The sequence below is a fragment of the Oncorhynchus gorbuscha genome, unplaced genomic scaffold, assembly GCF_021184085.1.
Source record: "Oncorhynchus gorbuscha isolate QuinsamMale2020 ecotype Even-year unplaced genomic scaffold, OgorEven_v1.0 Un_scaffold_1269, whole genome shotgun sequence".
In the NCBI taxonomy this organism is placed as follows: Eukaryota; Metazoa; Chordata; class Actinopteri; order Salmoniformes; family Salmonidae; genus Oncorhynchus; species Oncorhynchus gorbuscha.
Genome location: NW_025746094.1, coordinates 144,535 through 171,629, shown reverse-complemented (window position 1 = coordinate 171,629; position 27,095 = coordinate 144,535). Strand labels below are relative to the sequence as shown.

The 27,095-nt window shown below is 47.9% G+C and overlaps 1 protein-coding gene across 1 annotated transcript in view; it reads left to right on the top strand.

The window, feature by feature from the left end:
- The first annotated feature begins 969 nt into the window (after window positions 1-969).
- LOC124022025 (calcium-activated potassium channel subunit beta-4-like) overlaps window positions 970-27,095 on the top strand; it is an 82,771-nt gene continuing 56,645 nt past the window's right edge. Inside the window, exon 1 of the mRNA XM_046337077.1 lies at window positions 970-1,524. Within this exon, the coding sequence (XP_046193033.1) occupies window positions 1,189-1,524 (336 nt within the window). The 5' untranslated portion in view covers window positions 970-1,188. The remainder of the gene's footprint in view (window positions 1,525-27,095) is intronic.

Here is a 27,095-nt window from a genome sequence, read left to right as displayed (position 1 = left end):
CTTAATTAATATAAAATAGTCATTACTTTTATGAAAACAGTTTCCATTATTATTTCAACACTTGATAAACATTTGTCATTTTCCATTAAAAGACAAAAATCAGAGTTGACAAGCAGGTTCCAATCATTTCTCTCTCTCTCAAACAAAACAATGTCAGACAGTAAACGGGGTGTTTATAAAGATGCAGTGAATGGAATTACCGCTGGTTAATGGCCCTTACGATACAACACTATGTGCGTGTGTTTATGTGTGTGTGTGTATGTTTCTATGTGCTTTTCAAGAAAGCCCCAAAATGATTCTGTACATCTAGGAAGTGAACAGATGCAGACCAGCTTTAGGCTTATCTGCCACGTGCACGCCACCGAGCGCCGTACACCACCGTAATCGTTGGCGGGCACTGCTGATTACGCTAAAACTCGCATGGCATAATGCTTGCTTTTTGATTGGTCAACTATAAGCTTTGTTTTTGTATGCCAAGCCAAGTTATCATGTGTCCTAAAGCTTAATGACGTAGGTCATTATTTGTGTTATTGAATGTGTTAACAGTAACTAGTTTAGCCTAGTCTGTCAACAGGTGCACCCTGGAGTGATGCGTCAAAACAATACCGTCCAATCAGCGTAATGAAGTTGGTAACATTGGTGTCAGCAGAAGAGACCTATTTTTAACTGTAGAAAGATCCTCGCCTCAGGCTATAGGCTGGTCCTCAGACCTCTCGGCACCGTGAGCAGAGAAAGCGGGCTCCATCTCTAAAGGGGCAACAGTAGACCAGTTTGTCCACAGCGAAGTGATGGATGTCGGAGCCACGGCGAGGGACCGCTGCAGCGCATCATCTGATCCGCAGTAAAGGGAGCGGCATTTACTCCGAACCGAATCCCAGATGCAACATCCAGCCTTTCAGCGAAATCCACATCTCTACGGACCGTTGTGATATGAAGTAGATATCACGCGCATAAGAGCGAGGGGGAGGAGGGACAGGCTGGACCGCAGCTGCTCCGCTTTCGCAAAGTTCTCCATGCAGAAGGGAGGGCGCGGAGGCCGGTTGAGTGAGAGGGACGTTTTCCTAGAGGCTGCCAGTGTTTGGGGCAACACAGCGCAGAGAGAGAGAGAGAGAGAGAGAGAGAGAGAAGCCCCTCTCCAGCTCTCCTCTCCGTCACTTTCGAGCTCTTTTCAGACCGAAGAGGAGCATAATGGCGAAAATGAGGGTGTCATACGAGTACTCGGAGGCGGAGGATAAGAGTATCCGACTAGGACTGTTCCTCATCGTCTGTGGCATTCTGTCCCTCTTTATCCTCGGGTTCTGCTGGCTCAGTCCAACTCTACAGAGCATGCAGAGCAAACCGGCCAACTGCACGGTGGTGTCCGTGCTCAGACCGGAGGAGATGTTCGAGTGCGTGTTCACGTGCGGGGCGGACTGCAAGGGGACTTCGCTGTATCCGTGTCTGCAGATATTCGTCAATAATTCCGAGTCGAACTCCGTGGCTCTGCTGCACTTTGATGAACAGCAACTGGTGCTGAACCCAAAGGTAAATGACGACAACTCTAGAACGAGAACACTGTGAAGGAGCGCTCTACACTTTATAGTCGACACAGTGTTGCAGTTACTGAATGCAAAGCTGTGAACGATCGATACAGTAGCAAGGCAAAGTGTCTGGCTGGAAAAGTTCCCAGTCTCAGTTTATTGACATGAGATCGATATTATGTTAATAGTTGCCTGTTATTTAAAACTATGTTAATGTAAACACGCTGTTTGTATACTAAAGACGAAATAACATTCTTGCTATTTTCTATTCCAAAGATATGGCAAAATAATCACAGACTTAAATAATGAGTTTAACTTTCGTAAAAGTCACTTTACAGCAAGTGTGAGAGGATCTACACCTGTCCAAGTCTATTCTAGAGACATAGCCTCATCATCACTCACAAAGAGAACCTCTACTGTGATGAAGAGGAACAGAGAAGACTAAATGACTCCCTTTGGGACAGAAAGCCCAAACGTCTGTGTGAGTGAAGGTCTCTTTTCTTTTCAGCTGGTCCATTAAACTCTCTAGTCCCATTGTGTGTGATATTACTTTTCAGACGTGCACCTCTCAGACTACAAATCGGGAATGTCTTGGTCCTTTTGAGAATTTCTTCAAATTCTCTGTGGTCATCATCATCATCATCATCAGTTATTTCTAGCTGACTTCAGAAGGGTTGAAATCCAACCTTCTCATCTTGTGTTCTTCTGTAGATAGTGTGTTTATACCTTTGAGGGGGTACTGTAGGGCATTGAACTCTTCCTGTCTTCCTGCCCCTCCTCTTTCCCCTCCTCTCCTCCGTTCCCTCCTCATCCTCCCCCTCTCCCTTCTCTCCTTCTCCTCTCCTCCTCCCTCTCCTCCCCTCCTCCCTCCCTCTCCTCCGTCCCCTCCTCTCCTACATCCCCTCCTCTCCTCCGTCCCCTCCTCCGTCCCTCCCTCTCCTCCGTCCCCTCCTCTCCTCCGTCCCCTCCTCCGTCCCTCCCTCTCCTACATCCCCTCCTCTCCTCCGTCCCCTCCTCCGTCCCTCCCTCTCCTCCGTCCCCTCCTCTCCTCCGTCCCCTCCTCCGTCCCTCCCTCTCCTACATCCCCTCCTCTCCTCCGTCCCCTCCTCCGTCCCTCCCTCCCTCTCCTCCGTCCCCTCCTCTGCTCCGTCCCCTCCTCTGCTCCGTCCCCTCCTCTCCTCGATCCCCTCCTCCCTCCGTCCCCTCCTCTCCTACATCCCCTCCTCTCCTCCGTCACCTCCTCTCCCTCCCCTCCTCTCCTCCGTCCCCTCCTCTCCTCCGTCCCCTCCTCTCCTCCGTCCCTCCTCCTCCGTCCCCTCCGCTCCGTCTCCCTCCTCTCCTCGATCCCCTCCCTCCTCCGTCCCCTCCTCTCCTCCCCCTCCTCTCCGTCCCTCCTCTCCTCCGTCCCTCCCTCTCCTCCGTCCCCTCCTCTCCTCGATCCCCTCCTCTCCTCCGTCCCCTCCTCTCCTACATCCCCTCCTCTCCTCCGTCACCTCCTCTCCTCCTCCTCCTCCTCTCCTCCGTCCCCTCCTCACCCCCCCTCTCCTCCTCCCTGCTGTCTAGAACAGACCTCTCTCCCGCTACACCACAGGTACTCCTCTCCCCCCAGCTCCATGGTAACACCACTGCATCCCTCCGTCCTGTGTCTTTAACACGCCTCTATGTTTACTGACTGGGTTCTATGGCAACAGGAGCACAGCTTTGAACAGTGATGCACGATCGCATGTGTCTGCATTTAAAGTGGCACCCTATTCCCCATGTAGTGCTCTACTTTTGTCCACTAAGGGAATAGGGTGACTAAAAGTAGTGTGCGAAGGGAAAAGGGTGGCCAAAAGTAATTAGGTACCATTTAGGACCAATGTAATCCCAGCCTTCTCTCTCTGAGCCTGAGCCTGGGGACGAGGTTAGAATGACTGCAGACAGTGGCACTGAGAGGAAAGAAGTCAGGACTTTGGCTGGTTACCAAACCAACCAGGGGTTGAATGACTTGGCAGTAAGCTACCAAACCAACCAGGGGTTGAATGACTTGGCAGTAAGCTACCAAACCAACCAGGGGTTGAATGACTTGGCAGTAAGCTACCAAACCAACCAGGGGTTGAATGACTTGGCAGTAAGCTACCAAAGGAACCAGGGGTTGAATGACTTGGCAGTAAGCTACCAAACCAACCAGGGGTTGAATGACTTGGCAGTAAGCTACCAAACCAACCAGGGGTTGAATGACTTGGCAGTAAGCTACCAAACCAACCAGGGGTTGAATGACTTGGCAGTAAGCTACCAAACCAACCAGGGGTTGAATGACTTGGCAGTAAGTTACCAAAGGAACCAGGGGTTGAATGACTTGGCAGTAAGTTACCAAAGGAACCAGGGGTTGAATGACTTGGCAGTAAGTTACCAAAGGAACCAGGGGTTGAATGACTTGGCAGTAAGCTACCAAACCAACCAGGGGTTGAATGACTTGGCAGTAAGCTACCAAAGGAACCAGGAGTTGAATGACTTGGCAGTAAGCAGGAAAAAGGAACCAGGGGTTGAATGACTTGGCAGTAAGCTACCAAAGGAACCAGGAGTTGAATGACTTGGCAGTAAGCAGGAAAAAGGAACCAGGGGTTGAATGACTTGGCAGTAAGCTAACAAAGGAACCAGGGGTTGAATGAGTTGGCAGTAAGCTAACAAAGGAACCAGGGGTTGAATGAGTTGGCAGTAAGCTAACAAAGGAAACAGGGGTTGAATGACTTGGCAGTAAGCTAACAAAGGAACCAGGGGTTGAATGACTTGGCAGTAAGCAGGCTAAAGGAACCAGGGGTTGAATGACTTGGCAGTAAGCAGGCTAAAGGAACCAGGGGTTGAATGACTTGGCAGTAAGCTACCAAAGGAACCAGGAGTTGAATGACTTGGCAGTAAGCAGGAAAAAGGAACCAGGGGTTGAATGACTTGGCAGTAAGCTACCAGACGAACCAGGGGTTGAATGAGTTGGCAGTAAGCAGGCAATGACTCACTTTAGTTCCACTGTGTTGTAGTCAGTCTGTCTGTCTGTTCATGTTTAGTAGACTCAATCACTGCAGTCAGAGAGCTTGGCAGTTTGGGCTCCTCAGGCTTGGAGGAACTGTAGAGTCTGAGGAGAGGATTGACTGTGTCCCAAATAGAACCCTGTTCTCTACATAGTGCACAATATAGGGAATAGGGTGCTATTTGGGATACAACAACTGTCCATGTTTAATGTTATCATCCCTGACCCTGCATGTTGATTGTAAGTTGTACAACTTTTGCGTATGACTTGCACTTAGATTTAGCTGTTTTTATTGGTGTGTGTGTGTGTGTGTGTGTGTGTGTGTGTGTGTGTGTGTGTGTGTGTGTGTGCGTGCGTGCGTGCGTGCGTGTGTGTGTGTGTCTTCCCGGCGACAAAACCAACTGACTTTGTCGCTGAATCACTCAGTGATTTGTGGAAAAGGGAACATCTGCTTCAAAAAGGCTGTGTTTACACACGCAGCACAATTCTGATCTTTTGACCAATCACATCAGATCTGATTGTTCAAAAGACCAATTAGTGAGAAAAAAAAGATCAGAATTGGGCTGCCTACGTGAACACAGCCAAAGTCTTGTAAATTAATCACTGATTTTTTTTGATCAATCATTGATTTCCTTAGCTGTTGAAACACCAAAACAAAGTAATGAATTTAAAGATCCTGGAGAATGTGCCAACTAGCCATTCTTATGTATGGTTGTCTGAGGAAGGAAATGAAAGAAAACTGATTGTGTGTGTGTGTGTGTGTGTGTGTGTGTGTGTGTGTGTGTGTGTGTGTGTGTGTGTGTGTGTGTGTGTGTGTGTGTGTGTGTGTGTGTGTGTGTGTGTGTGTGTGTGTGTGTGTGTCCTTACTGAAAAGCTACTTCTACTAATGGCCCACCAGGGGTCCTGCTCTATAATGACTTCATTATAATGGTCACTATAATGGTCACTAATGTTTCTAGACTGGATGGTCGGAGCGTTCCAGGAACAGAAGGGTTTGATTGGTTTGAATTGGCTCGTGGGAGGAGAGAGCAGTGGTTCATTTGTGCCGGATCCCACCTCTCTGTTTCGGACTGTTTTGTTCCGGGAACCTATTTAGCTGGATCTGGGTCTCGTGGCACGAAAAATAATTGTACCCTTTTTTGCAAAAAAAAAAAAATGACAATGAAAGCGATCAAAGTTCTTTCGAGTTTCCTCTTCCTTAATTCTTCTGCCCCCAAAAACAAACTTAATGGAAGAAATTAGATTTTCAGCCCTGGCCCTAATATTCTGAAGAGTTGATTGGGGTCGGGCCGGGTTATGGTTTGCACAACACTGTGACCTACTGTATGTAGGTCACAGTGGCGATTTTAGCATGTAAATCTTGGAGGGGAAAATCAAAAAGGTGGGATGTATGTCAGCAAAGCCACAACACTAAACAATAGTGGGGCGGCAGCGTAGCCTAGTGGTTAGAGTGTAGTGTAGGCCTAGGGTTAGAGTGTAGAGGTGGCAGCGTAGCCTAGTGGTTAGAGTGTGGGCAGCGTAGCCTAGTGGTTAGAGTGTAGGGCGGCAGCGTAGCCTAGTGGTTAGAGTGTAGGGGCGGCAGCGTAGCCTAGTGGTTAGAGTGTAGGGGGCAGCAGCGTGGTTAGAGTGTAGAGGTGGCAGCGTAGCCTAGTGGTTAGAGTGTAGGGTGGCAGCGTAGCCTAGTGGTTAGAGTGTAGAGGTGGCAGCGTAGCCTAGTGGTTAGAGTGTAGGGGCAGCGTAGCCTAGTGGTTAGAGCGTTGGACTAGTAACCGGAAGGTTGCAGGTTCAAACCCCCGAGCTGCCAAGGTACAAATCTGTCGTTCTGCCCCTGAACAGGCAGTTAACCCACTGTTCCCAGGCCGTCATTGTAAATAAGAATTTGTTCTTAACTGACTTGCCTGGTTAAATAAAGGTAAAATAAAAATAAAATACATTCATTGCACTATAACGGTGACAAACTAAAGCTGTCCCAACAGCAGTCCCAACACCTTACCACTGTTATACCTGGATATCAGCAGAGTCCCAACACCTTACCACTGTTATACCTGGATATCAGCAGAGTCCCAACACCTTACCACTGTTACACCTGGATATCAGCAGAGTCCCAACACCTTACCACTGTTATACCTGGTTATCAGCAGAGTCCCAACACCTTACCACTGCTACACCTGGATATTTCTCTGCCAGCCTTGTCTGGCAGAGAAACAGTTCATTCAGCCTCATTTACTGCCTTTATAAAAACATAGCTGATATGGCTGACTTAAACAAATGTGGTTTCTAATGACAATTGAGATGTACAAACTATGGCATAAGGGGACGACAAGCGGATATGAGGCAATCCGTAATTTTGATTAAGACATTAATGAGCGAGCTGGGACGGACGTAGTCAATATAAATAATTGTTCAGCACTTTTGAAATGAACAGCGACATAATTCCGAACATGGGCCATTCTTACAATGTTCTCCCTGTACACCAACTCAGAAGTGTAGGATAAATAAAGGGGGCATATATAAGCAGACAATGAAAGCTCTTACAATATTCAATGACTACATTTCTCTAAAACAGGTTATAGGCTACATGTGCACCACCAAGTCAGAACAGTAGGTGAAATTAAGAGGTGAAAATTGACCAAATTATCAGGGTGAGACACGTGAGCTACTAACAGTTTACTACACAATATACACCTGGTATTAATTTCTTAGCTACAGTCTACACATCTCCTTAATATATTAGATCATTTATGCAGCAGCATGCATTACATTTTTGGACTCACCTTGTTGTGCCGTGCTCACTTGAACAGGAAAGTAGCGCGGTGGTCCTTCGTTGACAAACTGGGAACTCAAAAACTGGGAACTGGGAACTGGAACATAAAGAAAAGATTCATCATGATGACGTCAGTGACCTTCAGGTTGTAGCTCCAGAAAGCGGCCAGAGTTCCCGGATTTACAATTCCGAGTTGAATGAAAGTTCGAAACGTATTTTCCCAGTCGTAGCTCATTTTTCCCGAGTTCCCAGTTGTCCTGAACTCACTAAAGTTAGATTTTGCAGTTCAGAGTTAACGGTTGAGTTGAGTGCGGCACAAATCATGCTTCATTGACAGCATGGCCAATGTTGAATGTTTATCATTTTAAATTAGGAAAAGCGACCCGTAATCTTAGATTTGGGACCACTCCACTGAAGAGCAGGCTAATGATTGCTTTGCAATGCTTGCAGGTGGCCACTGATTACTTCTAAACCACTCATTGTTGAATTTGCGATTTCCAACTTGTTGTGTAATGTTTATGTCCAATGGCCGATGAGCATAGGGATTTTATCTATACTTTCTCTTCATTATTTCTCTTCATATGACGAGGATTAAGAAGGATTTGCCAGTAGATTGTCGACTCGATTCATGATGATGACTGCTAGATAAGATTTTGAAAGTATGATTAAAAAATATATATATTTCACCTTTATTTAACTAGGCAAGTCAGTTAAGAACAAATTCTTATTTGCAATGATGGCCTACCAAAAGGCAGAAGGCCACCTGCACTGTAGATAATAAAGCTACTGTACATATGTGATTTGACATCATTTTATCTGTGGCCAATGACCTTGAGCCTTCTTGGATGGGCACTTTTAATGTACAGTGGGGCAAAAACGTATTTAGTCAGCCACAAATTGTGCAAGTTCTCCCACTTAAAAAGATGAGAGAGGCCTGTAATTTTCATCATAGGTACACTTCAACTATGACAGACAAAATGAGATAAAAAATCCAGAAAATCACATTGTAGGATTTTTAATGAATTTATTTGCAAATTATGGTGGAAAATAAGTATTTGGTCACCTACAAACAAGCAAGATTTCTGGCTCTCACAGACCTGTAACTTCTTCTTTAAGAGGCTCCTCTGTCCTCCACTCGTTTCCTGTATTAATGGCACCTGTTTGAACTTGTTATCAGTATAAAAGACACCTGTCCATAACCTCAAACAGTCACACTCCAAACTCCACTATGGCCAAGACCAAAGAGCTGTCAAAGGACACCAGAAACAAAATTGTAGACCTGCACCAGGCTGGGAAGACTGAATCTGCAATAGGTAAGCAGCTTGGTTTGAAGAAATCAACTGTGGGAGCAATTATTAGGAAATGGAAGACATACAAGACCACTGATAATCTCCCTTGATCTGGGGCTCCACGCAAGATCTCACCCCGGGGGAGTCAAAATGATCACAAGAACGGTGAGCAAAAATCCCAGAACCACACGGGGGGACCTAGTGAATGACCTGCAGAGAGCTGGGACCAAAGTAACAAAGCCTACCATCAGTAACACACTACTCCGCCAGGGATTCAAATCCTGCAGTGCCAGACTTGTCCCCCCTGCTTAAGCCAGTACATGTCCAGGCCTGTCTGAAGTTTGATAGAGAGCATTTGGTTGATCCAAAAGAAGATTGGGAGAATGTCATATGGTCAGATGAAACCAAAATAGAACTTTTTGGTAAAAACTCAATTCGTCGTGTTTGGAGGACAAAGAATGCTGAGTTGCATCCAAAGAACACCATACCTACTGTGAAGCATGGGGGTGCTTTGGGGCTGTTTTTCTGCAAAGGGACCAGGACGACTGATCCGTGTAAAGTAAAGAATGAATGGGGCCATGCATCGTGAGATTTTGAGTGAAAACCTCCTTCCATCAGCAAGGGGCATTGAAGATGAAACGTGGCTGGGTCTTTCAGCATGACAATTATCCCAAACACACTGCCCGGACAACGAAGAAGTGGCTTCGTAAGAAGCATTTCAAGGTCCTGGAGTGGCCTAGCCAGTCTCCAGATCTCAACCCCATAGAAAATCTTTGGAGGGAGTTGAAAGTCCGTGTTGCCCAGCAACAGCCCCAAAACATCACTGCTCTAGAGGAGATCTGCATGGAGGAATGGGCCAAAATACCAGCAACAGTGTGTGAGAACCTTGTGAAGACTTACAGAAAACGTGTGATCTCTGTTATTGCCAAAAAAAGGGTATATAACAAAGTATTGAGAAACTTTTGTTATTGACCAAATACTTATTTTCCACCATAATTTGCAAATAAATTAATTAAAAATCCTACCATGTGATTTTCTGGATTTTTTCCCTCATTTTGTCTGTCATAGTTGAAGTTTACCTATGATGAAAATTACAGGCCTCTCTCATCTTTTTAAGTGGGAGAACTTGCACAATTGGTGGCTGACTAAATACTTTTTTACTCCATGGCAGCACCAAAACCAAAGGGGATAGCATTTTCGTGGTCTACCCTTTGAATTGGCGATGACGAGGTGTCCCCATGAGTGACAGAACACTGAGCCAATCACGGTGCAACTTTCCATATTTTCTGCTGCCTTTCCCACCACCACAGAAAGCACTGAGTGAAACACCTGCATGTTGGAGCTGCCTCACTCAAGAAAACAAAAAGAGACCATGTCTGTATGCGGCTTTATGAACCCAATTATATATATATTAAACATTGTTTACAAACTGATATGTGACATATTAACACCAAAATAAAATGCAGAACAGGCAAGACCCCCTCCCAAAATGTATTTAATTCAAATGGGCTGCCTTGAATGACGGGTCGCCACTGTGTATGTGTGAGACCAACGGGTGGCCGTGGCTGTATGACAATCGTGCCTGTATCTCTCTCTCACATAACTCAAATTGAATTCACTTTTCTACGATCTCTCTCCTCTCTGCTCCGATAGACATGAGCCTGCGACTCTCATCTCTCCAGTGTTTCAATTCATCATTTGTTTCCTTATAGAATCACAGCTGCACGGTTCTGGAGAAACTGCAACAGTCCTGATACCTTGTAATACATTAGCCCAAGTTATATAAGTACTGTTGTCTGTTCAGAAATAAATGAAATCATTCAGAATACTACACCACCAGAAGGCCTATAATTAAGCCACAGATGATCCATAGCTTATTTATTTTACATTTCCATAGCTGTGGATTGTAGCCCAACATAAAGGAATAGCCTAGCTGTGGATTGTAGCCCAATAACAAGGAATAGCCTAGCTGTGGATTGTAGCCCAACATAAAGGAATAGCCTAGCTGTGGATTGTAGCCCAACATAAAGGAATAGCCTAGCTGTGGATTGTAGCCCAATAACAAGGAATAGTCTAGCTGTTGATTGTAACCCAATAACAAGGAATAGCCTAGCTGTGGATTGTAGCCCAACATAAAGGAATAGCCTAGCTGTGGATTGTAGCCCAATAACAAGGAATAGCCTAGCTGTGGATTGTAACCCAATAACCTAGCTGTGGATTGTAGAATAAAGGAATAGCCAAGCTGTGGATTGTAAACCCAATTGTAAACAAAAGGAATAGCCTAGCTGTGGATTGTAGCCCAACATAAAGGAATAGCCAATAACAAGGAATAGTCTAGCTGTTGATTGTAACCCAATAATAAGGAATAGCCTAGCTGTGGATTGTAGCCCAACATAAAGGAATAGCTTAGCTGTGGATTGTAGCCCAATAACAAGGAATAGTCTAGCTGTTGATTGTAACCCAATAACAAGGAATAGTCCAGCTGTTGATTGTAACCCAATAACAAGGAATAGCCTAGCTGTTGATTGTAACCCAATAACAAGGAATAGCCAAACTGTGGATTGTAGCCCAAAAACAAGGAATTGCTTAGCTGTGGATTGTAGCCCAATAACAAGGAATAGCCTAACTGTGGATTGTAGCCCGATAACAAGGAATAGCCTAGCTGTGGATTGTAGCCCAATAACAAGGAATAGCCTAGCTGTGGATTGTAGCCCAATATAAAGGAATAGCCAAACTGTGGATTGTAGCCCGATAACAAGGAATAGCCTAGCTGTGGATTGTAGCCCGATAACAAGAAATAGCCTAGCTGTGGATTGTATAAACAAGGAATAGCCTAGCTGTGGATTGTAGCCCGATAACAAGAAATAGCCTAGCTGTGGAACAATAACAAGGAATAGCCTAGCTGTGGATTGTAGCCCGATAACAAGAAATAGCCTAGCTGTGGATTGTAGCCCAAAATAAAGGAATAGTATTGTAGCCCAATAACAAGGAATAGCCTAGCTGTGGATTGTAGCCCGATAACAAGGAATAGCCTAGCTGTGGATTGTAGCCCAATATAAAGGAATAGCCTAGCTGTGGATTGTAACTCAATAACAAGGAATAGCCTAGCTGTGGATTGTAGCCCAATATAATATAATATATGCCATTTAGCAGATAGCCTAGCTGTGGATTGTAGCCCACTACCCTGGCGTTATAACAAGGAATAGGAATAGCCTAGCTGTGGATTGTTGCTCAATATAAAGGAATAGCCAAACTGTGGATTGTAGCCCGATAACAAGGAATAGCCTAGCTGTGGATTGTAGCCCAATAACAAGGAATAGCCTAGCTGTTGATTGTAGCCCAATATAAAGGATTAGCCAAACTGTGGATTGTAGCCCGATAACAAGGAATAGCCTAGCTGTGGATTGTAGCCCAATAACAAGGAATTGCTTAGCTGTGGATTGTAGCCCAATAACAAGGAATAGCCAAACTGTGGATTGTAGCCCAATAACAAGGAATAGCCTAGCTGTGGATTGTAGCCCGATAACAAGGAATAGTCTAGCTGTTGATTGTAGCCCAATAACATGGAATAGTCTAGCTGTTGATTGTAGCCCGATAACAAGGAATAGTCTAGCTGTTGATTGTAGCCCGATAACATGGAATAGTCTAGCTGTTGATTGTAGCCCAATAACATGGAATAGTCTAGCTGTTGATTGTAGCCCGATAACAAGGAATAGTCTAGCTGTTGATTGTAGCCCAATAACATGGAATAGTCAAGCTGTTGATTGTAGCCCTGATAACAAGGAATAGTCTAGCTGTTGATTGTAGCCCGATAACAAGGAATAGCCTAGCTGTGGATTGTAGCCCAATAACAAGGAATAGTCTAGCTGTTGATTGTAGCCCAATAACAAGGAATAGCCTAGCTGTTGATTGTAGCCCAATAACATGGAATAGTCTAGCTGTTGATTGTAGCCCGATAACAAGGAATAGTCTAGCTGTTGATTGTAGCCCGATAACAAGGAATAGTCTAGCTGTTGATTGTAGCCCGATAACAAGGAATAGTCTAGCTGTTGATTGTAGCCCGATAACAAGGAATAGTCTAGCTGTGGATTGTAGCCCGATAACAAGGAATAGTCTAGCTGTTGATTGTAGCCCAATAACATGGAATAGTCTAGCTGTTGATTGTAGCCCGATAACAAGGAATAGTCTAGCTGTTGATTGTAGCCCGATAACAAGGAATAGTCTAGCTGTTGATTGTAGCCCAATAACATGGAATAGTCTAGCTGTTGATTGTAGCCCGATAACAAGGAATAGTCTAGCTGTTGATTGTAGCCCGATAACAAGGAATAGTCTAGCTGTTGATTGTAGCCCGATAACAAGGAATAGCCTAGCTGTTGATTGTAGCTGATAACAAGGAATAGTCTAGCTGTTGATTGTAGCCCGATAACAAGGAATAGTCTAGCTGTTGATTGTAGCCCGATAACAAGGAATAGTCTAGCTGTTGATTGTAGCCCAATAACAAGGAATAGCCTAGCTGTTGATTGTATCCCAATAACATGGAATAGTCTAGCTGTTGATTGTAGCCCGATAACAAGGAATAGTCTAGCTGTGGATTGTAGCCCGATAACAAGGAATAGTCTAGCTGTTGATTGTAGCCCAATAACATGGAATAGTCTAGCTGTTGATTGTAGCCCGATAACAAGGAATAGTCTAGCTGTTGATTGTAACCCAATAACAAGGAATAGTCCAGCTGTTGATTGTAACCCAATAACAAGCCCTGTTGATTGTAACCCAATAACAAGGAATAGCCAAACTGGAAGCCCAAAAACAAGGAATTGCTTAGCTGTGGATTGTAGCCCAATAACAAGGAATAGCCTAGCTGTGGATTGTAGCCCGATAACAAGGAATAGCCTAGCTGTGGATTGTAGCCCAATAACAAGGAATAGCCTAGCTGTGGATTGTAGCCCAATATAAAGGAATAGCCAAACTGTGGATTGTAGCCCGATAACAAGGAATAGCCTAGCTGTGGATTGTAGCCCGATAACAAGAAATAGCCTAGCTGTGGATTGTAGCCCGATAACAAGGAATAGCCTAGCTGTGGATTGTAGCCCGATAACAAGAAATAGCCTAGCTGTGGATTGTAGCCCAATAACAAGGAATAGCCTAGCTGTGGATTGTAGCCCGATAACAAGAAATAGCCTAGCTGTGGATTGTAGCCCAAAATAAAGGAATAGCCTAGCTGTGGATTGTAGCCCAATAACAAGGAATAGCCTAGCTGTGGATTGTAGCCCGATAACAAGGAATAGCCTAGCTGTGGATTGTAGCCCAATATAAAGGAATAGCCTAGCTGTGGATTGTAACTCAATAACAAGGAATAGCCTAGCTGTGGATTGTAGCCCAATATAATATAATATATGCCATTTAGCAGACGCTTTTATCCAAAGCCACTTACAGTCATGTGTGCATACATTCTACGTATGGGTGGTCCCGGGAATCGAACCCACTACCCTGGAATGCTCTAGAGCTACAGAAGGAATATAAAGCTGCTGTGATTGTAATATAAAGGAATAGCCAAACTGATAACAAGGAATAGCCTAGCTGTGGATTGTAGCCCAATAACAAGGAATAGCCTAGCTGTTGATTGTAGCCCAATAACAAACTGGAATTGTAGCCCGATAACAAGGAATAGCTGCTGTGATTGTAGCCCAATAACAAGGAATAGCTTAGCTGTGGAGCTGGAATAGCCAAACTGTGGATTGTAGCCCAATAACAAGGAATAGCCTAGCTGTGGATTGTAGCCCGATAACAAGGAATAGTCTAGCTGTTGATTGTAGCCCAATAACATGGAATAGTCTAGCTGTTGATTGTAGCCCGATAACAAGGAATAGTCTAGCTGTTGATTGTAGCCCGATAACATGGAATAGTCTAGCTGTTGATTGTAGCCCAATAACATGGAATAGTCTAGCTGTTGATTGTAGCCCGATAACAAGGAATAGTCTAGCTGTTGATTGTAGCCCAATAACATGGAATAGTCAAGCTGTTGATTGTAGCCCAATAACATGGAATAGTCAAGCTGTTGATTGTAGCCCAATAACATGGAATAGTCTAGCTGTTGATTGTAGCCCGATAACAAGGAATAGCCTAGCTGTGGATTGTAGCCCAATAACAAGGAATAGTCTAGCTGTTGATTGTAGCCCAATAACAAGGAATAGCCTAGCTGTTGATTGTAGCCCAATAACATGGAATAGTCTAGCTGTTGATTGTAGCCCGATAACATGGAATAGTCTAGCTGTTGATTGTAGCCCGATAACAAGGAATAGTCTAGCTGTTGATTGTAGCCCGATAACAAGGAATAGTCTAGCTGTTGATTGTAGCCCGATAACAAGGAATAGTCTAGCTGTGGATTGTAGCCCGATAACAAGGAATAGTCTAGCTGTTGATTGTAGCCCAATAACATGGAATAGTCTAGCTGTTGATTGTAGCCTGATAACAAGGAATAGTCTAGCTGTTGATTGAGCCCGTGAATAGTCTAATTGTAGCCCAATAACATGGAATAGTCTAGCTGTTGATTGTAGCCCGATAACAAGGAATAGTCTAGCTGTTGATTGTATTTAACAAGGAATAGTCTAGCTGTTGATTGTAGCCCGATAACAAGGAATAGCCTAGCTGTTGATTGTAGCTGATAACAAGGAATAGTCTAGCTGTTGATTGTAGCCCGATAACAAGGAATAGTCTAGCTGTTGATTGTAGCCCGATAACAAGGAATAGTCTAGCTGTTGATTGTAGCCCAATAACAAGGAATAGCCTAGCTGTTGATTGTATCCCAATAACATGGAATAGTCTAGCTGTTGATTGTAGCCCGATAACAAGGAATAGTCTAGCTGTGGATTGTAGCCCGATAACAAGGAATAGTCTAGCTGTTGATTGTAGCCCAATAACATGGAATAGTCTAGCTGTTGATTGTAGCCCGATAACAAGGAATAGTCTAGCTGTTGATTGTAGCCCGATAACATGGAATAGTCTAGCTGTTGATTGTAGCCCAATAACATGGAATAGTCTAGCTGTTGATTGTAGCCCGATAACAAGGAATAGTCTAGCTGTTGATTGTAGCCCAATAACATGGAATAGTCAAGCTGTTGATTGTAGCCCAATAACATGGAATAGCCTAGCTGTGGATTGTAGCCCGATAACATGGAATATGTGATTGTCCCGATAACACCTAGCTTGGATTGTAGCTAACAAGGAATAGCCTAGCTGTGGATTGTAGCCCAATAACAAGGAATAGTCTAGCTGTTGATTGTAGCCCAATAACAAGGAATAGCCTAGCTGTTGATTGTAGACCAGGAATAGTCTAGCTTTGATTGAGCCCGATAACAGGAATTCTAGCTGTTGATTGTAGTGTAGCCTAACAAGGAATAGTCTAGCTGTTGATTGTAGCCACTAGCTGTTGATTGTAGCCAATAGCCTAGCTTGGACTAACAAGGAATAGTCTATAGATGGATTGTAACCCGATTAGCCCTGTTTTGTAGCAGATAACAAGGAATAGTCTATCTATCAAAGTCTAATCTGTCAGTGAACAAACAGCATGCAGACCAAACAGGCCTTTCTCAATATTTCAAATACAATCGAGGGAAAACACAGGTTGGAAAGCAGATGGCTCTGGCTGAAAAGAGAAGACTCTCTGCTGTAGGCTACCAACACATTAATCTGCTGTACTTATAAAATCAGAGACAGAGAGGCTTTTGGCACGAGCGCATCAGCCATCAACAGGGAGTGAGTCAGTAAAACTGGAAAGCAATTTTAGGACTATAATTTCCTCCTCCTACTGTAGCCTACAATATGTGTCTCCACACACCTTGGACTGGGTTATAAGATTCAAGACCAGGTCTTTTTTATTGATCTCAGATTCTCAGTTTGTCAGTGTAGCCTACAATATGACCACCTTGGACTGGGCTATAGATGGATTCAAGACCAGGTCTTTTTTTATTGATCTCAGATTCTCAGTTTGTCAGTGTAGCCTAAATATGTGTCTCCACACACCTTGGACTGGGCTATAATGGATTCAAGACCAGGTCTACTTTTTTAAAATGACGTTGACCTCAGACTCAGTTTGTCAGTGTAGCTACTTAAAGACCCACATACTTGGACTGGGCTATAAAGATGGATTCCCTTTTCCATCATTTGGTATAGAATAAAGACCCTATCAAAGTCTCCTTTAAAATGACGTTGGAATTAAAGACCCCGGGCTACTTAAAGACCCCGGGCTACTTAAAGACCCCGGGCTACTTAAAGACCCCGGGCTACTTAAAGACCCCGGGCTACTTAAAGACCCCGGGCTACTTAAAGACCCCGGGATACTTAAAGACCCCGGGATACTTAAAGACCCCGGGCTACTTAAAGACCCCGGGATACTTAAAGACCCCGGGCTACTTAAAGACCCCGGGATACTTAAAGACCCCGGGCTACTTAAAGACCCCGGGCTACTTAAAGACCCCGGGCTACTTAAAATGTTCCCCATGTGTGCAACTTCTGTAAGAGTCTGTACTCTACAGCTCTGTGCCACTACGCAGATCTGTACTCTATAGCTCTGTGCCACTACGCAGATCTGTACTCTACAGCTCTATGCCACTACGCAGATCTGTACTCTACAGCTCTGTGCCACTACGCAGATCTGTACTCTACAGCTCTGTGCCACTACGCAGATCTGTACTCTACAGCTCTATGCCACTACGCAGATCTGTACTCTACAGCTCTATGCCACTACGCAGATCTGTACTCTACAGCTCTGTGCCACTACGCAGATCTGTACTCTACAGCTCTGTGCCACTACGCAGATCTGTACTCTACAGCTCTGTGCCACTACGCAGATCTGTACTCTACAGCTCTATTCCACTATGCAGATCTGTACCCTACAGCTCTATGCCACGACGCAGATCTGTACTCTACAGCTTTATGCCACTACGCAGATCTGTACTCTACAGCTCTATGCCACTATGCAGATCTGTACTCTACAGCTCTGTGCCACTACGCAGATCTGTACTCTACAGCTCTATGCCAATACGACTATATGCTTTATTCTAATGGTTCTTTTGGTTTCTTTCCCGATTTCCAAATGAACCACCAGGGAGAGTCATGGTCTCTTTCAGTACAGGACATACTGTATGGTTGAAGGGTTTATTAATGCTTTGTAAATACTGTAGTGAATTAGTCATGGGTTACTTAGGGTGATGAAGGGAGGGAGAGGAGTGGAGAGGAGGGGAGGGAGAGGGGGAGGAGGAGGGGAGCCAGAGCAGGGGGGTGTGGGATGATGTTGAGGAGGGGGTATTCAGACTGGCTGTCCCTGTTCTGCCCCACCCATTGGGAGCAGTGACCTTTTGGTGCTGCTGGCTAATGAGAGCATAGGCTCCTGGGTAATGGCTTGGTTAAACTACCTGTGGAACACTTGACTGATTTGGCATTAACCCACAAGGAGTACTAGTCAGCTGGGGGTTCCTTCATCTTTTCCTCTCCTCTCCTCTCCTCTCCTCTCCTCTCCTCTCCTCTCCTCTCCTCTCCTCTCCTCTCCTCTCCTCCTCTCCTCTCCTCTCCACTACCTCCCCTCCACTACCTCTCCTCCACTACCTCTCCTCCCCTCTCCTCCCTCTCCTCCACTACCTCCCCTCTACTACCTCCCCTCCACTACCTCTCCTCTCCTCCCTTCCCTCCACTACCTCTCCTCTACTACCTCCCCTCCACTACCTCTCCTCTCCTCCCTTCCCTCCACTACCTCTCCTCCCTCTCCTCCACTACCTCTCCTATCCTCCCTCCCCTCCACTACCCCTCCTCCCTCCCCTCCACTACCCCTCCTCTCCTCCCTCCACTACCTCTCCTCTCCTCCCTCCCCTCCACTACCTCTCCTCCCTCCCCTCTTCTACCTCTCCTCCCTCCCGTCCACTACCTCTCCTCCCTCCCCTCTTCTACCTCTCCTCTCCTCCCTCCCCTCCACTTCCTCTCCTCTTCTACCTCTCCTCTCCTCCCTCCCCTCCACTTCCTCTCCTCTCCTCCCTCCCCTCCCCTCCACTACCTCTCCTCTCTTCCCTCCCCTCCACTACCTCTCCTCTCCTCTCCTCCTTCCCCTCAACTACCTCTCCTCTCCTCTCCTCCTTCCCCTCAACTACCTCCCCTCCCCTCCCTCCCTCCACTACCTCCCCTCCCCTCCCTCCCCTCCACTACCTCCCCTCCCCTCCCTCCCCTCCCCTCCCCACCACTACCTCTCCTCCCTCCCGTCCGCTACCTCTCCACTACCTCCCCTCCCTCCCTCTCCCCTCCCCTCCCCTCCCCTCCCTCCCCTCCACTACCTCTCCTCCCTCCCCTCTTCTACCTCTCCTCTCCTCCCTCCCCTCTTCTACCTCTCCTCCCCTCTTCTACCTCTCCTCCCTCCCCTCTTCTACCTCTCCTCTCCTCCCTCCCCTCTTCTACCTCTCCTCTCCTCCCTCCCCTCTTCTACCTCTCCTCCCTCCCCTCTTCTACCTCTCCTCTCCTCTCCTCCCCTCTTCTACCTCTCCTCTCTCCCCTCTTCTACCTCTCCTCTCCTCCCTCCCCTCTTCTACCTCTCCTCTCTCCCCTCTTCTACCTCCCCTCTCCTCCCTCCCCTCTTCTACCTCTCCTCCCTCCCCTCTTCTACCTCTCCTCCCTCCCCTCTTTTACCTCTCCTCTCCTCCCTCCCCTCCACTACCTCTCCTCTCCTCCCTCCCCTCCACTACCTCTCCTCTCCCTCCCTCCCCTCCACTACCTCTCCTCTCTTCCCCTCCACTACCTCTCCTCTCCTCCCTCCCCTCCACTACCTCTCCTCTCCTCCTTCCCCTCCACTACCTCTCCTCTCCTCTCTTCCCCTCCACTACCTCTCCTCTCTTCCCCTCCACTACCTCTCCTCTCCTCTCTTCCCCTCCACTACCTCTCCTCTCTTCCCCTCCACTACCTCTCCTCTCTTCCCCTCCACTACCTCTCCTCTCCTCCTTCCCCTCCACTACCTCTCCTCTCCTCTCTTCCCCTCCACTACCTCTCCTCCCTCCCCTCCACTACCTCTCCTCTCTTCCCCTCCACTACCTCTCCTCTCCTCCCTCCCCTCCACTACCTCTCCTCTCCTCTCTTCCCTCCACTACCTCTCCTCTCCTCCCTCCACTACCTCTCCTCTCCTCTCTTCCCCTCCACTACCTCTCCTCTCTTCCCCTCCACTACCTCTCCTCTCCTCTCTTCCCCTCCACTACCTCTCCTCTCCTCCCTCCACTACCTCTCCTCTCCTCTCTTCCCCTCCACTACCTCTCCTCTCCTCTCTTCCCCTCCACTACCTCTCCTCTCCTCCCTCCCCCCCTCCACTACCTCTCCTCTCCTCTCTTCCCCTCCACTACCTCTCCTCTCTTCCCCTCCACTACCTCTCCTCTCCTCTCTTCCCCTCCACTACCTCTCCTCTCCTCTCTTCCCTCCACTACCTCTCCTCTCCTCCCTCCCCTCCACTACCTCTCCTCTCCTCCCTCCCCTCCACTACCTCTCCTCTCCTCTCTTCCCCTCCACTACCTCTCCTCTCTTCCCCTCCACTACCTCTCCTCTCCTCTCTTCCCCTCCACTACCTCTCCTCTCCTCTCTTCCCTCCACTACCTCTCCTCTCCTCTCTTCCCCTCCACTACCTCTCCTCTCCTCTCTTCCCCTCCACTACCTCTCCTCTCCTCTCTTCCCCTCCACTACCTCTCCTCTCCTCTCTTCCCCTCCACTACCTCTCCTCTCCTCTCTTCCCCTCCACTACCTCTCCTCTCCTCCCTCCCCTCCACTACCTCTCCTCTCCTCTCTTCCCCTCCACTACCTCTCCTCTCCTCTCTTCCCCTCCACTACCTCTCCTCTCCTCTCTTCCCCTCCACTACCTCTCCTCTCCTCTCTTCCCCCCTACCTCTCCTCTCCTCCCTCCCCTCCACTACCTCTCCTCTCCTCTCTTCCCCTCCACTACCTCTCCTCTCCTCTCTTCCCCCCACTACCTCTCCTCTCTTCCCTCCCTCCCTCCCCTCCCCTCCCCACCACTACCTCTCCTCCCTCCCGTCCGCTACCTCTCCACTACCTCCCCTCCCCTCCCCTCCCCTCCCCTCCACTACCTCTCCTCCCTCCCCTCTTCTACCTCTCCTCTCCTCCCTCCCCTCTTCTACCTCTCCTCCCCTCCACTACCTCTCCTCCCTCCCCTCTTCTACCTCTCCTCTCCTCCCTCCCCTCTTCTACCTCTCCTCCCCTCTTCTACCTCTCCTCCCTCCCCTCTTCTACCTCTCCTCTCTCCCCCCCTCTTCTACCTCTCCTCCCCTCTTTCTACCTCTCCTCCCTCCCCTCTTCTACCTCTCCTCTCCTCCCTCCCCTCTTCTACCTCTCCTCCCCTACCTCTCCTCCCCTCTTCTACCTCTCCTCCCTCCCCTCTTCTACCACTACCTCTCCTCCCTCCCTCTTCTACCTCTCCTCCCTCCCCTTTCTACCTCTCCTCCCTCCCCTCTTCTACCTCTCCTCTCCTCCCTCCCCTCCACTACCTCTCCTCTCCTTCCTCCCCTCTTCTACCTCTCCTCTCCTCCCTCCCTCCCCTCCACTACCTCTCCTCTCCTCTCTCCCCTCTTCTACCTCTCCTCTCCTTCCTCCCCTCTTCTACCTCTCCTCTCCTCCCCTCCACTACCTCTTCTCTCCTCCCTCCCCTCTTCTACCTCTCCTCTCCTCCCCTCCACTACCTCTCCTCCCTCCCATCCGCTACCTCTCCTCCCTCCCGTCCGCTACCTCTCCTTGTGTTCCTCATTCACAGAAAAGCCTCGTCTCCGCCCTTGTCACGTTCCCCTCGTCGCCATGGTGACGTGACAAAGCGGCACAGGCTTGTTTTTATTTGAGTGGCGAGGAGGAGGATACTGCATGTGATTGGCACAAGACACACACACACACACCACACACACACACACACACACACACACACACACACACACACACACACACACACACACACACACACACACACACACACACACACACACACACACACACACACACACACACACACACACACACACACACACACACACACACACACACCACAGCTTCTATTTATACCCTACCAACTGGCTATGTTTCGCTCTTAGTATGTTGTCGTAGAGACGACTGACTACCTTGACTACCACCAACCCACTACCAGACAGTAGAGATTCATTAATATGGTTTTATGTTTTATCTCCCTGGTCCCTCAGATTCACTCCCCAGTCACCATTCAGCCTTAAAGGAAGAAGGATGTGAATCAGACAGACAGACTGACAGACACACACACAGACAGACCCGACAGACCCGACAGACCCGACAGACCCGACAGACCGACAGACCCGACAGACCCGACAGACCCGACAGACCCGACAGACCCGACAGACCCGACAGACCGACAGACCGACAGACCCGACAGACCGACAGACCCGACAGACCCGACAGACCCGACAGACCGACAGACCGACAGACCGACAGACCGACAGACCCGACAGACCCGACAGACCCGACAGACTCGACAGACCCGACAGACTCGACAGACCCGACAGACCCGACAGACCAGACAGACCAGACAGACCCGACAGACCCGACAGACTCGACAGACTCGACAGACCCGACAGACCCGACAGACCGACAGACAGACCCGACAGACCCGACAGACCCGACAGACCCGACAGACCCGACATACCAGACAGACCAGACAGACAGACAGACAGACCCGACAGACCCGACAGACCAGACAGACCAGACAGACAGACAGACAGACAGCTTCTATATTTAGACTATCTAGCTATGTTTTCGCCCTGGAGTGGGCGGGTCTTCCACTGCCATAGAGACAGGGACTACCCTGACTACCACCAGCCAATAGAGACAGGGACTAGGGACTACCTTGACTACCACCAGCCAATAGAGACAGGGACTACCTTGACTACCACCAGCCAATAGAGACAGGGACTACCTTGACTACCACCAGCCAATAGAGACAGGAACTAGGGACTACCTTGACTACCACCAGCCAATAGAGACAGGGACTACCTTGACTACCACCAGCCAATAGAGACAGGGACTACCTTGACTACCACCAGCCAATAGAGACAGGGACTACCTTGACTACCACCAGCCAATAGAGACAGGGACTACCTTGACTACCACCAGCCAATAGAGACAGGGACTACCTTGACTACCACCAGCCAATAGAGACAGGGACTACCTTGACTACCACCAGCCAATAGAGACAGGGACTACCTTGACTAACACCAGCCAATAGAGACAGGGACTACCTTGACTAACACCAGCCAATAGAGACAGGGACTACCTTGACTACCACCAGCCAATAGAGACAGGGACTACCTTGACTACCACCAGCCAATAGAGACAGGGACTACCTTGACTACCACCAGCCAATAGAGACAGGGACTACCTTGACTACCACCAGCCAATAGAGACAGGGACTACCTTGACTACCACCAGCCAATAGAGACAGGAACTACCTTGACTACCACCAGCCAATAGAGACAGGGACTACCTTGACTACCACCAGCCAATAGAGACAGGGACTACCTTGACTACCACCAGCCAATAGAGACAGGGACTACCTTGACTACCACCAGCCAATAGAGACAGGAACTAGGGACTACCTTGACTACCACCAGCCAATAGAGACAGGGACTACCTTGACTACCATCAGCCAATAGAGACAGGGACTACCTTGACTACCACCAGCCAATAGAGACAGGGACTACCTTGACTACCACCAGCCAATAGAGACAGGGACTACCTTGACTACCACCAGCCAATAGAGACAGGGACTACCTTGACTACCACCAGCCAATAGAGACAGGGACTACCTTGACTACCACCAGCCAATAGAGACAGGGACTACCTTGACTAACACCAGCCAATAGAGACAGGGACTACCTTGACTACCACCAGCCAATAGAGACAGGGACTACCTTGACTACCACCAGCCAATAGAGACAGGGACTACCTTGACTACCACCAGCCAATAGAGACAGGGACTACCTTGACTAACACCAGCCAATAGAGACAGGGACTACCTTGACTAACACCAGCCAATAGAGACAGGGACTACCTTGACTACCACCAGCCAATAGAGACAGGGACTACCTTGACTACCACCAGCCAATAGAGACAGGGACTACCTTGACTACCACCAGCCAATAGAGACAGGGACTACCTTGACTACCACCAGCCAATAGAGACAGGGACTACCTTGACTACCACCAGCCAATAGAGACAGGGACTACCTTGACTACCACCAGCCAATAGAGACAGGGACTACCTTGACTACCACCAGCCAATAGAGACAGGGACTACCTTGACTACCACCAGCCAATAGAGATGAAAGAGATGATTCACTGTGTTCCTCTCTAGTTCCTCTCCACCACTCCATTCAGGCTCATTGACTGATTCTCTAGTCACCGACTCCAAAGTTCCCAGAGAAACTCTCCAGTGAGACCATACATGTGTTTTAAACATCCTCGTCTTCCCATGATGCCCTGCTTCCATACACAGAGCCCTTTGACTTAAACCACGTTTTGATGTGACAGCATGAATTCATAAAAACATGTTTTTAGACATTTTTGAAGAATATATTGAAAATAAAATACAGAAATATCGAATATACATAAGAAAAAATAACACACATGTATCAAGTCAGATATAGAGTTGAAATGTATGACATGTTGAGTTTACTTCCCAATATTACACTTTATATACATCACAGAAACATAACACAACTGTTTGACATAGAAACACCAGATTTTCATCGGGTTTTCTGAAATAATCTTGATGAATTGTGAAATTATTAAAAATATTGATAATATTCATCCCATGAGACCAAAGAGGGCCCTTTAGGTCATTGACTGCTGGAACAGGCTTCCTCAACACTGTAACATCCCATGAGACCAAAGAGGGCCCTTTAGGTCATTGACTGCTGGAACAGGCTTCCTCAACACTGTAACTAGGCCACTCAGGAACATTCAAAGTCATCTTGGTTAGCAACTCCAGTGTATATTTGGCCTTGTTGTTTTAGATTATTGTCCTGCTGAAAGGTGAATTTGTGTCTGTTGGAAAGCAGACTGAACCAGGTTTTCCTCCAGGATTTTGCCTGCTCTTATAGCTGTATTCCGTTTATCTTTATCCTAAATATCTCCCTAGTCCACGATGACAAGCATACCCATAACATGATGCAGCCATCATCATGCTTGAGAACATGGAGAGTGGTACTCAGTGATATGTTGTGTTGGATTTGCCTCAAACATAACGCTGTGTAGTCAGGACATAACGTTCATTTCTTTGCAGTATTACTTAAGTGTCTTATTGCAAACAGGATGCAAGTTTTGGAATATTTGTATTATACTGGTATTCAGGCTACCTGGGGAGTCTCAGTCCTGCTGTAATCAGGCTACCTGCGGAGTCTCTGTCCTCCTGTAATCAGGCTACCTGCAGAGTCTCTGTCCTCCTGACTCTGGTTAATCAGGCTACCTGGGGAGTCTCAGTCCTCCTGTAATCAGGCTACATTTACATTACATTACATTTAAGTCATTTAGCAGACGCTCTTATCCAGAGCGACTTACAAATTGGTGCATTCACCTTATGACATCCAGTGGAACAGTCACTTTACAATAGTGCATCTAAATCTTAAAGGGGGGGGGAGTGAGAAGGATTACTTATCCTATCCTAGGTATTCCTTAAAGAGGTGGGGTTTCAGGTGTCTCCGGAAGGTGGTGATTGACTCCGCTGTCCTGGCGTCGTGAGGGAGTTTGTTCCACCATTGGGGGGCCAGAGCAGCGAACAGTTTAGACTGGGCTGAGCGGGAACTGTACTTCCTCAGTGGTAGGGAGGCGAGCAGGCCAGAGGTGGATGAACGCAGTGCCCTTGTTTGGGTGTAGGGCCTGATCAGAGCCTGGAGGTACTGAGGTGCCGTTCCCCTCACAGCTCCGTAGGCAAGCACCATGGTCTTGTAGCGGATGCGAGCTTCAACTGGAAGCCAGTGGAGAGAGCGGAGGAGCGGGGTGACGTGAGAGAACTTGGGAAGGTTGAACACCAGACGGGCTGCGGCGTTCTGGATGAGTTGAAGGGGTTTAATGGCACAGGCAGGGAGCCCAGCCAACAGCGAGTTGCAGTAATCCAGACGGGAGATGACAAGTGCCTGTATTAGGACCTGCGCCGCTTCCTGTGTGAGGCAGGGTCGTACTCTGCGGATGTTGTAGAGCATGAACCTACAGGAACGGGCCACCGCCTTGATGTTAGTTGAGAACGACAGGGTGTTGTCCAGGATCACGCCAAGGTTCTTAGCGCTCTGGGAGGAGGACACAATGGAGTTGTCAACCGTGATGGCGAGATCATGGAACGGGCAGTCCTTCCCCGGGAGGAAGAGCAGCTCCGTCTTGCCGAGGTTCAGCTTGAGGTGGTGATCCGTCATCCACACTGATATGTCTGCCAGACATGCAGAGATGCGATTCGCCACCTGGTCATCAGAAGGGGGAAAGGAGAAGATTAATAGTGTGTCGTCTGCATAGCAATGATAGGAGAGACCATGTGAGGTTATGACAGAGCCAAGTGACTTGGTGTATAGCGAGAATAGGAGAGGGCCTAGAACAGAGCCCTGGGGGACACCAGTGGTGAGAGCGCGTGGTGAGGAGACAGATTCTCGCCACGCCACCTGGTAGGAGCGACCTGTCAGGTAGGACGCAATCCAAGCGTGGGCCGCGCCGGAGATGCCCAACTCGGAGAGGGTGGAGAGGAGGATCTGATGGTTCACAGTATCGAAGGCAGCCGATAGGTCTAGAAGGATGAGAGCAGAGGAGAGAGAGTTAGCTTTAGCGGTGTGGAGCACCTCCGTGATACAGAGAGGAGCAGTCTCAGTTGAATGACTAGTCTTGAAACCTGACTGATTTGGATCAAGAAGGTAATTCTGAGAGAGATAGCGGGAGAGCTGGCCAAGGACGGCACGTTCAAGAGTTTTGGAGAGAAAAGAAAGAAGGTATACTGGTCTGTAGTTGTTGACATCGGAGGGATCGAGTGTAGGTTTTTTCAGAAGGGGTGCAACTCTCGCTCTCTTGAAGACGGAAGGGACGTAGCCAGCGGTCAGGGATGAGTTGATGAGCGAGGTGAGGTAAGGGAGAAGGTCTCCGGAAATGGTCTGGAGAAGAGAGGAGGGGATAGGGTCAAGCGGGCAGGTTGTTGGACGGCCGGCCGTCACAAGACGCGAGATTTCATCTGGAGAGAGAGGGGAGAAAGAGGTCAGAGCACAGGGTAGGGCAGTGTGAGCAGAACCAGCGGTGTCGTTTGACTTAGCGAACGAGGATCGGATGTCGTCGACCTTCTTTTCAAAATGGTTGACGAAGTCATCTGCAGAGAGGGAGGAGGGGGGGGAGGAGGATTCAGGAGGGAGGAGAAGGTGGCAAAGAGCTTCCTAGGGTTAGAGGCAGAAGCTTGGAATTTAGAGTGGTAGAAAAAGTGGCTTTACCAGCAGAGACAGAAGAGGAAAATGT